This window comes from Zosterops lateralis, assembly GCF_965231275.1.
Source record: "Zosterops lateralis genome assembly, chromosome: 5".
Lineage (NCBI taxonomy): Eukaryota > Metazoa > Chordata > Aves > Passeriformes > Zosteropidae > Zosterops > Zosterops lateralis.
In genome coordinates, this window is record NC_139766.1 from 72,016,186 (window position 1) to 72,030,194 (window position 14,009).

Consider the following 14,009-nt stretch of genomic DNA (forward strand, 5'->3'; position numbering starts at 1 on the left):
CCGACCGATCCGTCGGGAGTCCTGCTGCTGGCGCTGCTGCTCTGTGACCTGGAGTTCTCCCTCCTCCCTCAGCCCTTGACCCAGGCCACGCCCCGCCTCGTTGGGTTGCTCTTTAGTGTGACTTTCTCACGGTTCTGTGTTACGCCGCTTCAATTACGGAACTGGCTCCGTTTCTTTTTCCTTGAGCAGTTCAGAGTTTGCTGGAGTTTCTTCCTGATTGCAAAAGCTGTTGGAAATGGGCAGAATCATAAAAGCTTATCAGCGAGCAGTAACTCCTCTTTGGCTCCCCAGCTCTGTTATGTATTTATTCACTCCGGCGAGTCGTAACTCCGCGCAACGTCTCGTGTTGCCACATCAGTCCTTCTTTATTTACGCCAAACACCACTTTCCCTCTCTCCTGCCCTCAGTCTTCCAAGTTTCACAGCTCTGGAGCTGAGCAGCCGGGCGGTGGCAGCACTCCATCTCCTGGGGGAGCTGGCAGCCAGCCTTCGCCTGGAGTAGCACTGGGAATGGTAACTCCGAGGTTACTCGCTGCTTTGCACTGCCTGGAAGATGCAGTGCAAGTGTTTGGTGCTGCAGCCAGAGACCTGCAGGAAGAATTTGTCTTGTGATGAGCAGAACAGATACTGGCAGATGAGCATAGCCATTAGGAAGTCTGGGATCCCTGCTAGTACTAAATTAGTCTTGTTCTTTCCGAGTAGCTGGGCAGAATATTCCTGTGAACTGTATCTGCTGGCCATTTGCAGGCAGAGCAGAGTTGTTGCTGGCCGTGTGTGACTCTTGTTCAAATCCTGTTGACACATAACATCATTTCTAAAAACGTTTGGCACTGACCTAATCATCGGCCCATAGAGGCCAATTACTCAAGCAGTTTGTGTTTTTTCACTGTAGCACATTCTGTCAGATTCTCTCAGACCCTGAAAATAGAAGCCCAATATTTTTTTAAATTTTTTTAAGGTTTATTTCCAAAATGTTGCAGCCGCAGTCACGAGGATGTGGATCTAGACAAGAAGTGCCTGAAAACTCCTTTACCTTCCAACAAGGAGCTGGTAAACCAGGCTTAACCGATGACGCATCTCTTTTCAGAGACCCTAAAATTATTCCCATCCTTTCTTCTCTCCAGTCCATGTCTCTCTTCCATGAGATAGTGGTCTTGCTGCAGTGCTTCACCAACAGGAGTCTGCCAGTTTTCCCTTGAAGACTCAAGGGAAGATTTTCGTTGTTTCGTGTGACTTTTTTTTTTCTTTTTAATTTCTGCAACTCCCATTTCATGGTATTTGAAAAAATCGAGGGGGCTGAAATAGTTTCCCCATGTAAATTGGTAAAGGCAGACAGAAATCCTGTGGTAATCTGAGAAGGGCAGAAAAGACCAAGTCAAGGGAGGTGGTGCTTGGAGTCTAATCACTAAACTCCTGCGGATTAGGGCTGGGGCGCTGTGCCAAGGCGGCCCAAGCTCTATTCCTGGCCCTTTAACCCCCAGCTCCTTCGGATACACGTTTCAGGGAAAGCATCAGCCTTGCTGATCAGTTTTCCAACCCTCTGGAGCTAAAAAACCATGGCTGTTAAATGTGATAAACCCATTCCAGGCTGGCGGGGTGATGTTCCTGAGAGTGTGGGGGTCATTCCCACTGCTCTGGATGCTCCTCACTGGCTGGATGATACTTGGGAGGATGCTGTGCTGTCATGGGGAGGATGAGCAGACGTTCTCCCAGGGGGATGGCAACCGATGAATGCTCAGCACTGTATCCCTTGCAGACAGTGGAAGTTGCTCCCTTCCTTTCTCTGCTCTACTACACTGTTGCTTCTCAGTTGCTCCATGCCTGCACTGATGTTGCCTAGGCTGGAGGAGCTGGTCTTTGGGACATGGTGTTTAGGCAGGGTTCTGGGACACACAGGTGTGTTATATACCTGCAGACATGTGAGCGCTCAGGGAATGGAGCTGAATACAGGATAAGTACAGACTTTACAGAGGAATAAAGCTCCTGTGGTTTGTGTTTGGTCTGGAAATCCAGTCCCATCTGTTCCAGATGTTTCCAGTTGAGTTTATAGCAAGGAGCTACTGTGCTACTTTGAAGGAAGAAAATAATAATAAAAAAGTAGGATTGTGCCTTCACAACCACTGCAAACAGGCAAGGGTATCTATGGGATGTTCCCTTTTGTTGCCTTAGAAAAGATGTGTAAATAGTCTTAAATAATTTAATGAAGAGCTGGGGCTTTCAGGGGAGGTCGATGTGTGCCTGAGTGCTGGCTTGGTGTGCTCTGCTGGCGAGGAGCATGTCCCACCCCTCTGCACCCGGCAGCAGCTGCTTGGGGAATGGCACCTTTCCTAGCTCAGGGAAATTTCTGCTTCAAATCCTCAGGCTCCTGGAATTCGGGCAGAAACAGCCTTTGTGAAGGAGGAGCTGGCTTTGAACTAGACCTGAGCTTAGGAGTCAGTGCTCACATACATTTCTGGGTATGGTGCTTTATATTTTACTGCCATCCAATAATCCAAGTGAAAAACATGTATTTCCATATGCTTTGGTACTGTGTTTGAATATGACCTATTTTTCTTCATTGTTTTTGTCTGTGCCATGTTTGAGACTTGTTTTGGGGGTTAAGCTGAAGAGTAAAAGCCAACAATGAGGCCAGCAGTGAGTTAGTAAAGCTGCTTGAGGTGGAGGAGAACTCAGCAGAGGTGGGAGAGTGGCTACTGAGGTACTGCTTTCATGAAATGGGACTCTGGTACTTGTTTTGTGTCTGAGTCTTATTTTTTAGTTCGTAGTTATGTAGCCAGGCATTGGCATGCAAGGTAGGCACCCAAGGCATTCTGAACTCTTGGTATTCATCTGTTTCAGTATTTATACCCTCCTGAATTTGAATATTCCTTTAAGATAATCTGCAAGTGTTTGGTGCTACTGCTCTCAGAGGATCTTGAATGGAAACAATACGGATGGGAAGAAGTTTTGAAGGCTTTGTCTCACTCTGAACTGAGTTTGTCCCTATTCCTCTGAGGGAATATAAGGAAAAGATGTTGTTTAATGCCTGATTTTTGGTATGAAAACAGGCTGCCAGCTTGGTCCCAGTTGTATTAGGATGGAAAGCTCCCATGGCGACTGCCCGGTAGTGAGCAGCAAATGTGTACTTAGCCTCTAAGGAGATTATTTAACACAGTTCCAATTTTGTTTATTTTTATTATTTTATTATTTTTGTATTTGCTTGTCAAGAGTGGATTTGCAGATGTATGCTCAGAAGGCAGGCAGGGTCTGGTTCTGTGGGGGAGACACAGCAGCAGGAGTCCTGGGCAGCTCTGCGGATGCATGACAATGGCAGAAGTGTGGAATTAGGAATCTCTGCTGTCCGCTGGCAGATCAGAGGTGGGGAGAAAGGGGGAGGGGAAGGACGGCAATCACTAAAACCCTTCCCCAAATGGATGAATGAATGGGTGACACACATAATGATTGCTGTGATGATCTGACTTACTATAGCTCGGACTCAGGATAATCCTCATGTCAGATTTCTGTAAGGCCAACATGTGACACAAAGCCGGGCTCCCAGCAGACAAGTGTGCTGTGCTGGTATTAGGGGCCGGCCAGAGCCCGGGCTGTGCTCGGAAGGTGCTGTGTCCGTGCAGGGTGTGCCCGCTCGCTTCCCGCGCAGCTCAGCATCCACGGCAAACGGGAATCCCTCCACAGACAGCCCCAGACCTGCTCCCGTGGCTGTACTTTTTGGAAAACAGAGAAGGGGGGAAAAAAGCCAGACACAAGAAACAGGAAAGCCCCCAAAGACTTGTAGCTGGGATTACCTTGTTCACACCTGTCACCACTGATGTCCTCTCAAGGTCAGAACTGGAGCTACACGAGGCCAGCTTAAAGCAAATGCCGTGTGAAAGGAGCTCTATGAAGGAACAGCAGGCACTGGAAGGAGGACAGGAGTGCCCGCAGGAACATGAACAACAGCTTGCAAGTTAACCTGCCCAGGACTTGGGCTGGTTCAAACAGCTCGCTCCAGGAGAAGTCTGAGCATTCCTTTTTTCTTTTCTATTACTATAGGATGGAGGACGAGGCAGTACTGGATAGAGGGGCTTCCTTCCTTAAACATGTATGTGATGAAGAAGAAGTGGAAGGTAAGAGACTTGGGCTGCTGGGGAGGAAGGATGCCTTTGCTTTGGTATTTGTATGTAGGATGGGCACAGTTGGAGGGCGGAGAAACAGGATGCCTTTGGTTTTCCCAGTACTTCATCCTAAAATTGACTTAAACATGGGTAGGCTTGGTTGGGATGGAAGTGACTTTTTAGAGAAATCTTCTATTTCAGTTTGGGAGCGAATGTTGTTGCGTGCTGCTGGCACACACTTCCACTTCCCCCAAAGTCCTGTTTTCTGTGTCTTGCCTAGTGGCTGTGAAACACCAGAGCTGTTTGCTTTGCTTTCCTCTGTGAATAGAGTTTTGCAATGCTTGCCTATCACTGCTGAAGTCGTGAGCATGGAAATTTGGAGGCAGGTGGAGAAGCCAAGTGGAAAAACCAGCAGAATTTGTACCAAGTGTTGGGGTGGGGTTTAGGCAGGAAATGAACATTTGCCTGGGTTATCCTTTGTGCTCGGAGGCATAAGGGGAAGGGTTTTCCGTTGAAGGAGGCTTTTTATCAGAGAAGACAGTTTCCTCACTTTATGAGGAAAGAGTAGAGTCCCTTGGAAGTGTTTTTGTTTTCTCTCTAACTAAAAATATTGTGAAATCCCAAAGGTAAAAGGAATTTAAAGGAGTTTACTTCAAGTTTCTTCCTGGAAAATGATGAAGCTGATAGGAGTGAGTTAATGGCAGCAAATTCTCTTTTTCTCGTTTTCTGAGGATTGGTTGTCTGTGGGTTTGATAAACTAGTGGGGGAGAAGGAGGAGGAGAGCAGGATAGGACAGGAATTTACCTAGAAGAGAGAGGATTTCAGCTTGCAGCACTATCCTTCTTCTCCTGACTTCAGCATATAATTTTATTCCAACTTCTTTATTTGCAAACAAATGCCTGTGGCTTTTCAATTGAAAATGTTTTGAAAGGTGTAGGGTTGCAGCCATGTAATTGTCACCAGTAATGGACAGGAAAGGATCCAGCAGTAAGAGAGAAAATAGTCTCTAAAAAGAGGAGTTAGAACGCTTCCAGCAATCCAAGCCAGTCCTTTCCACGAAAAAGCCTGTGTTTTCTTCCTCTCTGGGATGAAGTAATCTGCTCTCAGCCACTATAAATTGTCACATTGGGTTTAATGAGGCTATTTGCTGTCTGCAGGGTCAGGTTTGTATTAGCCTTTTGCTTGTGGAATAATTGACACTTTGGCACAGCAGAAACATTTGAGAAGGGAGAGAGAGAGGATATTTTTTGTTTTACTCTCTTAAATGTTGCCACGTGCTGTTTTGATGTGCAACAGCCACATGTGATGCTCCAGGAATATAATACAAGTGGTTGTTGGCGATGAGTGCAGGAGGGGTCTTTCTGACTGTCTGCAGGGGATGTGGTTACTGCTTAAAGTAATATTTGTGGTTGTGGTGTGTTTATATCCTTGGTTCTGATGTGGATATCCTCATTTGGTTTAGTTGGGGTAACAGACCAGTTGCAGCTTATCTCGGTGGAGAAGTGAGGAGAGGAGGTGAAACAAATGCTTCTAGTTGTACATGACAGGCCTCTGGAGCTGGAGCTGCTTGGTTGAGCCTCTGGAGAGCCCCAGAGCTGTGTAGCCACCTAATGCCCTCAGTGGTGCTAAAGGCAGCACCGTGATTCCTGCCAGGCTCCTGGGACAGCCCAGCTAAATCACCCAAGGCCCCAGGGCTGTGGCATCTACCAGGGTCACAGGGCACGTGTGGTGCATGGATGGGTCAGTCAGGGAGCCGCTTCTCAGCCGCTCCACTCTGCGCAGTGGGACACTCTGGATTTTTCGGTGTGCCTGCCAAATCTGGGGCACTGCCACAGTGCTAGTGAGCATTAAATTCTTTGGCATTTTGAAAAGATCTTACTTGTCTCCATGTTTCCAACCTCAATGATTCTCTGGTTCTCTGTGTGTCCTCGGCTACATCTGAGTCTCCACAGAGATCCGTACACGTAGTGCATGTGTGTATCCAGTGGGCACCCCGGGTGCAGTGCTGGTCTGCCTGTGTGGGATGAACTATATGCTCACAGAGTGGTTGTGTTTGGAACTGATCTTCAAGCCTGTCCAATTCCAGCCCCCTGCCATGGGCAGGGACACCTGCTAGACCAGGTTGCTCCAAGGCCTGTCCAACAGTTCCAGGAGTGGAGCAGCCACAGCTTCTCTGGGCACCCTGTTCCAGGGCCTCCCCGCCCTCAGAGGGAAGAATTTCCTCCCAGTATCTAATCTAGCCAGATTAGATACCTTCTGTGAGTTTAAGATCCAGCAGAAGGGCTAAAATGTCAGGTTGCAGACCTTTGGCTGGCACTTGGTGCAGATGCTTTTAAGTCCTTGTTAGATGCTTGCACTTACAGTGGGGTCTTATAAAGAAGATGAGTGTATGTCAAGAGACTTAATTTCACTAAAAGTTAGTGCAGGGGAGATTGTTTCTTTTCCTTCGGTGAGAGGAAGGGGAGTTGTAACCTTTATCAGAAGAGACAGGGCAGTAGAACTCAGGGATTCCCTGACAGCAGGAGTTAGCAGGAGAGAATGGGAAAACTCTCCAGCAGATCATTATAATATGCCTTGTAACCAGGTTGCTTTTGCTGCTTTGTAAGTTGCTTTGAGTTCAAAGAGGTGAAGACAGAATTTTGAAGTTGTTGCTTTGAGCATCCCTCTTTGGGAGAAGAGAGGAATGTCATTTGTTTTGTCAGTGATGCCCACAGGTTATGTCTGTGGGATGGAGATGGCAGCTCTGCACAACATCACCCACTAATTTGATTATGTAGTGGTGTGGGGGAGAGGGAAGGATTTGGCTTTTTAAGGAGGGGTAAAAATGGGCATTTCTGGTCAGGAAGGCGTTGAGACTTTTTGGGGTGGGGCAATTGTCCCTTGTGCCCTTGATGAGTAAATGTAACATTAACAGAAACCGTACATACCTGACAGAAATATGCCCCTTGGGCCTGCTTCCAGGGATTGTTTTGTCCATCTCTCAAGTGGCACCTCACCCTGGTCCTACAGTGGAATGTGTCACTATGATATCAACTTGACATTTGAAAATTACGCCACTCCAGCTCCTCCCTGCTGCTTGGATCCACGAGAGGGCTAGGTGATGGATTCGGTACATGTTAGGAGGTGTTACTTGGCTGGAAGTGCCCAGAAATGTGACCTGGTGAGACAAGGGATCTGCCTGGGTCTAGGGCACAGCATGAAGGAAATCAAGTACAAGTTTGCTTTCCTGGGAGAAATCAGGAAGAGGTAGTGCCCTGGGCTCTGCCAGAGGAGCCTTGCCATTCAGTTAGAGCACTGCACGTTCCTTTCCTTGAAGGTAACGCTGTGCTGCTGCAATGCCCCTGTGAGGAGTGCTGGTATGTGTGACATAAACAGATTACTTAATAACCAATTTTGCAAGAGGGGAAAAGTAAAGCTCCACCTTATCCTGCGAGATAAGGTATTCTTGGCTCTCTAAGCGTAACTTCCCCCGGACTTGCTGCCACCCTGAATCCATGGTGGGGTGGAGGATGCTGGATTTCAAGTCTGACAACTCCACTGCAAAGCCTGAGGAGTGCATTGGGTCTATGTGTTAGGAAATGGGGAGCAGCGCACCTGTCCTGCCTTCCAAATGATGGGCAATGTAAAGGTTTTGATAGCACCTCTCAGCACTGCTGTGGGAGTGAATTCAGGAGAATATGCTGTTAGGGGAAACCTTTCCTGGGTCCTGTTCTCATTGTGGCATTTACTGTTGTGCTGCTAACTGCAGAGAGGCTAACCCAGGGATTTTGTAACAATGTTCCATAACTACTTGTTCCATTTTAGCACTTTCCTCCTCCTTGCTTTCTATTCTGGACCTGGTTGTGTCATTGGACTTTGCTGGTAAAAAGCTGTGTGATGCCATAAGCCCAAGATTAGTCTTTAATGGTTGGATCAATGAGGAGAGAGGTTAAAAGGGCAGAGATAACTGTGAACATCTTTACCTGTATTAACAGCAGGCCGGCGGTGGGAGAAACGAGCTGTATTTGCCCATATACTTTAATTTCTTTTTCTCCTCTTGTTCCTGCCCTCTGTTTTTGATCCGTGACCTGTTTCATATCAAAGTCTTTAATTGCTTCTGAAATAAGTGGGATTAAAAAATTAATCAGGTAAAATCTGATCACAGAATGTGCTCATTAATATTCTTTGGTAACTTTAATTTATGTGTAGAGGCAAACCAGGCTGTGTTTTGCTTCAGTAAAACTGCACTGGGCTTCACTTCTGCAAAAGCCAAACTCAAGAGGACTCAGGCAGCGCCTTTGTGGTCTCTTTCCATACAGCAGCTGGCAGAACTTTCCTGTGAGGATGGTGAGGCCCTGGCACAGGTTCCCCAAAGAAGCCGTGGCTGCCCCTGGATCCCTGGAAGTGTCCAAGGCCAGGTTGGATGGAGCCTGGAGCAACCTGGGCTAGTGGAAGGTGTGCCTGCCCTGGTAGGGGCTGGAACTGGATGAGCTTTTAGGTCCCTTCTGACCCAAACCATTCTGTGATTCTATAAACTTGGAATGACAGGCGGAGTTTGGAACCCCATACTGTTCCACACACCTAAGTAAAAACAAGACAGGTGGTTTAGTTCTTCCCAGCTTTGAAACACCATGATGAAAGAATTCAGGTCTTCAGAGTCTTTCCTTTCCAGCTTTAATTCCCCATGGCACTTTACAGCAGAGTGCTTACTCTTGGCAGTGTCCAGCAGGTCATTGCATGGAATATCATTCTGGTCACTGCCACTGTCTTTCCTCTGCTCTCAGGAATCAGCATTAGCTCTGAGGTGGCTGGGTGGGATGAGGAGGTTTTTGATGCCCGCCTACTTCATGCTCAGTGAGAAAAGCTGCAGTCTGAGTTCAGAGGGTGATAAACTGACTTTACATAAGGCAGCAAGAAGCTGGCTGTGCAGGCAGGAGAAAACGTCGTAAGAGCAGCTGAGTCAATAGCTGGCATGGTCAGCCCATGGTGAAAGAAAGGTGGTGGTTTCTTTTCAGTGGTGATAAGTTTTGTGCCAACCTATGCTGAGCGTGAGGTGAAGGAACGTGTTTCCATGCTCTACTGACAGTGACTTGTTTTTTCCCAGTTCCAGTCAATTTAGAATCACAGAATCATTTAAGTTGAAACAGAGCTTTAAGATCATCAAGTCCAACTGATTGGAAACTATCATCAGTTCTCTGACCTGGCAGTGAAACCAGTTTTGTTGGGGCTCTTGCTAGTTAGAAAAGTGGCCCTCACATGGCACCTTGCAGCCTTGGATGGGAGCAACTGCTCTCATTTCAGTCAGGATTCAAGTCAAGCTTATTTGACTGTCTGCTCCCATCTTCCTCTGCCCAACAGCTCTTTTTAAAGGTACACTAACACTGGATATAACAGTGCAGCATGCAGATGGAAAATCAGACCTATCCTTTGCTCACTTGTCAGATGTGAGTTCCAGACATGCTTGTGAGTCTTCCTGGATTTTTCTAGGACATTTAAAATGAAAAAGTAACCCAAAATGTGTTGGAGAGGCCTGGTCATGTTGCCTTAGCTGGGGCTAGGTAACACAGGAATGTTGTTCCCTCTTCTGCCCATGCTTGCCGTACCAGAATGGCTGAAGCTATGCTTAACCTGGAAACTGGTGCTAGGGCTGCACCTTGCTGGTCTGAGCATCATCCCAGCCATCCTTGGAGCCCTGTCTCTTCCTTTCCTTCTGGTGATGCTCCTACTCTGGTTGGAGAATGCCAGGTGAACGTAAATAAAGACTGAGAAGGCACACAGAGAGCTCCTGCTGCTGGAGAGGCCTCGGGAGCCTTTGTGTGAGCACCATTCTGTTTGTATTCCTTCATGGTGCCCTGCTCGCCCTCTGGGACCCTTGGCTCCAGCCACCATCAGACACCTGCTTCAATAAAACTGCAGCTTTGGAATCAAGAATCCCTTGCAGAGGACTGGTTTGAGGCTTTTCCCAGAGAACGGAGGCAGCTTTGGATGCCTAAGTCATCATACCACAGCTTTTACTTCTCTTGGAGCAGGGTCTAAATCTGCATCTGTGAGCCTGAGAGTGTCAAGTACAGTTTGGTACTCAATTAATTCAGTCTTGGTGATTAATGAGATGGAAATAGGAAAAGATTTTCCGCCAAGATCAGTTCTCTTGAGTGGTCATTTGGAGCATTTTGGAAGGGAACATAATTTTAAAGGATGGCAGAAAATCCAAAGGTGCCATGCTTCCCAAGAGCTAAATCTAACAGTTCTGCACAGATCTCCTTCTCTGCCCTGTTCCCCAGAGCCCTGCTTTCTTCAAGTTTTCTTCAACTCTTCTTTCCATTGAAGCCAAGCAGTTTTGGCCAGATTAGATCAGATCACAGCAGGACAGGTTTGGTGGCTTTTATAGCCTCTCACAGCTCCAAAGAAGAGAGAAGGAAAAGCAGCTTATGAGGTTGTGGGTAAGAGTCTCGCAACGGCTTACGTAAAGCTCAGGAAGAATACCCCCACCACATGTTCATTGTTCTGTCTGAACAATGCCCACCCCTTCATACACTGCCACCCTGCTGACTGACTTTGTTCCATCTACACAGGCAGGGTTTCTAGCATGAGGAAGACAATTGAAGGCTCTAGTCTGTTCTATTCTGTTCTATTCTATTCTGTTCTATTCTATTTTATTCTATTTTATTCTCCTGTTTAATTTTTTTTTAATATATGTGAGCTCTGTCTTTTAGAGCCATCCTGTTGCTCAGATCTAACTCACCTTTTACATATGCTTGGCTGGAGTGGCCTCTGAATTGTGTTAGGAATCTGGCAGGTCCAGTCTGGGTCATGGATCATCCATTTGGAACAGAGAAGTGCAAGCTTTAGGCAAATGGCTAGGAAGACTTCCCTTCTGTCTAACTGCAGTTTGGTTACATGGGAATGCTGTAGATCCCATGCTGACTTTTTGAAGATACTGAAGTGCTAGAAGCCTGATGTTACAGAATAAGAGAAAAAGGTCTCCAATTTCCATACTGTCTTCCCCTGCACAGCTCATTCTCTGCCCCTCAGGCATTTCAGTCAATGACTGCATGTTAAGAGGTGAAGTGCAGTAAATATAAATGCAAATATATAAAATGAACTTTGAGCAAGTTCTCTGGTTAAGGAACTGCATCTTCCTTGCTGATGGTGATCTTCACTTGAATCTTAGCCATGAATCTGGGGTTCTTCTGTTGGAGCTGGCAGACTGCAAGAAATCCCTGGTGTTTCTAATCTTGCTTCTTCTTCTTTCCTTTTTCTGTGATATAGAAACTCAGGATTGTCTCTCCTGAAGCTTCTGTTTTATATTTTGCCCTTTCCTGGCTCTCCTTCATGGCAGGCTTGTCTCCTGATGGCATTTATCAGTCTGTGAATGCTACTCAGCCTTATGGTTGTTGTTCCCATTGCCTGATGGATGCATTCTGAGCCTTTCCGTGGCAAACCACAACACAGAAAAGTGCATACTACTGTTGTTTATAGGAGAAGGTTTTTGGATCTGATCTGTCTCCAACTAGTGCATTCAGTTTTGTTAAGATTTCCACAAAGTGCTTGGTGAATCCTTCTACCCTTTCCCTGACTGATGGATTTTTACTTGCCTGGAAAATTGGTCACTTGAACACCGGCATGTTTTGAAAACTCTGTGCGGACTGGTGGGTGAGCCTGAGACTGGGCAGCCTGTCCAGAGGACTGATTATGGTTTGCTTTTCCCTGGAGATTCAGTGTCTCTGTCCATGTGCATGAATGGGAATAGCACTTGGCTCTTGCACAGTGCTAAGGGAGGTCCTTGTGTTCCTTGTTTCTAACACAGCTGGTGTGAACAGTTGTGTGACACTCTGGTGTGGGGTGTCCTGCTGGCTCTGCATCGCATCCTGGGAGTGCAGGACAGCTTGTGTCCTGGAAGGTTGAGCTGGTCGGGGTGCAGGTCCTGCCCCTCTGCTGCTGCCAGTACCTGTAAACCTCTCTATAACGAGGTAGAGCTAAGGGCACCTGGCACGTGAGGCGTGGCCTTCTGTTCTTATTTCTTGAGCTGATTTGAGACTAAGCAGGGCTTAGTTTTGGACTTCCTTAGTACTACTTTTAGTATCTCCCCTTTAAAATGGATCATCCCCGTGATTTATTTGTCCTTTTGAGCTGTGAGCATTTTTTATGTTGTTAATTTTCTTTGTTTCACACACAACATGAAAAGCACCTTCTGCCACGAACCCCAGGTTGGAAAAGCAGCTTCTCTAAAGCACATTGACCTGGCTGTGATCCTGCCATTGTCCTGGCTGGTGCCACCTCTCCCTGCGGGCTTGGCTGTGTGCTGACACCTTCTTGGGCACCAAGCCGTGCCATCTTCTGCAGACAAAACACATGGTGGGCTGTGTCCCCTGCCCCCCTGGTGTGACTGCAGAGCAGATCTCTAGATAGGAGGGGCTCCCTGAGGCTTCCAGTTCCACCCAGGGATAGGACTGATGGCTGCGCTGTGAAAATGGGCTGAGAAGATGGCACCTTTCATGGAATCACTGAGTGGTTTGGGTTGGAAGAGACCTTAAAGGTCATCTCATTCCAACTCCGTGCCGTAGGCCTCTGAGTGACATGACTGGGGTATCCTGAGGAAAGCCCATTTTTCAGGTGGCCCAAAATTTTGGCCAGAGCTGATGGCGAAGATTTTGGCTTTGTGGACAACTGTAACCACACGGGCCTGTCGCAATCTGATTGTATTTAATGTGACTCTCCCTGTTCTTCGCAAAGGAGTCTTTGAAGGAAAAACAAGGGCTGGGTAAAAAGTGCTAATGCTCAGCTTATTTTCAGTCCTTTATACATTTTTAATGTTAGCTTTTGATCTTGTTTTCTTCTATGTTGCCAGTGTGAGATTCCTTATGGGCTGATCTTACCACGCTCTGAATCTCAAAAATCCAGTCATGTGGAAAGGATTCTTTCTTAGGTGCAGCAGGCAGACTTTATCCCTTGATTCTATAACTTTCAGCTTCTTTCTCCAGGTGACTGAGTTTTGGTTTTGCTGAGCAAAAGCCATTCCCTAGTACTCTTTTTTTAAAAAGAGCTAGTGCTTAAAAATGGAGAGGCTTATAATAACAGTGATCTCTCAGATTGGTTGTGGTTGGAAGGGACCTTAAGGATATCTAATTCCACCACTGACATGGGCAGGGACACCTTCCACTAGCCCAGGTTGCTCCAAGCCCCATCCAACCTAGCCTTGATGATGATGATCAGATATTCCTGCAGGCAGGGAGGGAATGCTGCATTTCACAGAACCTCAGCTGGGTGATGCACAAGTAGGATTTCATCACTAAAACTGATTCAGGGAGTCTCTTATGCCTAAACTCCAAATCTGAGTGCTGAATCATGAACTGCTGTTCTTCAGTAGCTCTTAGTAAAGCGAAAGATGTGGTTTCAACTGAGTTTTTCCAGGACCCCCGATGATGACTGCTTTTTGTTTTATTAATAATCAGATGAAGTAATTTTGTTGTGAAGTTGGGGCACAGTCAGCATTCTTTGTGGTCACAAAAGTTGAAGATTTCAGCTACAGTCAGTGTAAGTCCAAAGAAGCCTCTGCCCACTGTCACTTAGAAGAGAACAGGTGCGACTGGGACCTGCAGGTCTGCATGTGCATCTTACAGGTGGGGTTTGAGTATTGTGAGATAGTCACTGCTGTAATGAGGTGCACACAGAGGATAATGGATGTCCTGGGAAGAGCAGGGAGGGCCATGGGAGCAGCCCCTAAGGAGGAGCTGTGGTGGGTGTACAGGAGCACAGGTTTGTGTTACCTGAAGTTTAGCACTCAACTCCGTGCTTCCCATCCCCTCCAAGCTGTAGGATCTGTGTGGTGCCTGTGTGTCACGTTACGTTTCTCAGGCAGTGGTTCTCATGGGAAAGGCTGGGTTCCCCTGGTGAGTCGGAAATGTCCCAGGAGCCCAGTGCATTCAGAGTATGTGTC

The 14,009-nt window shown here is 47.0% G+C and overlaps 1 protein-coding gene across 3 annotated transcripts in view; it reads left to right on the forward strand.

The window, feature by feature from the left end:
- Nucleotides 1-14,009, forward strand: part of SLC4A4 (solute carrier family 4 member 4) — a 113,944-nt gene that overhangs the window by 15,392 nt on the left and 84,543 nt on the right. For 2 of the 3 annotated variants that reach the window (XM_083861776.1, XM_083861777.1), the window contains exon 2: nt 4,032-4,105. In XM_083861776.1, the coding sequence (XP_083717902.1) occupies nt 4,033-4,105 (73 nt within the window). In that variant the 5' untranslated portion in view covers nt 4,032. Of the gene's footprint in view, nt 1-4,017; nt 4,106-14,009 lie in introns of those variants that run through there. The other variant, XM_083861775.1, reaches the window with a different exon arrangement.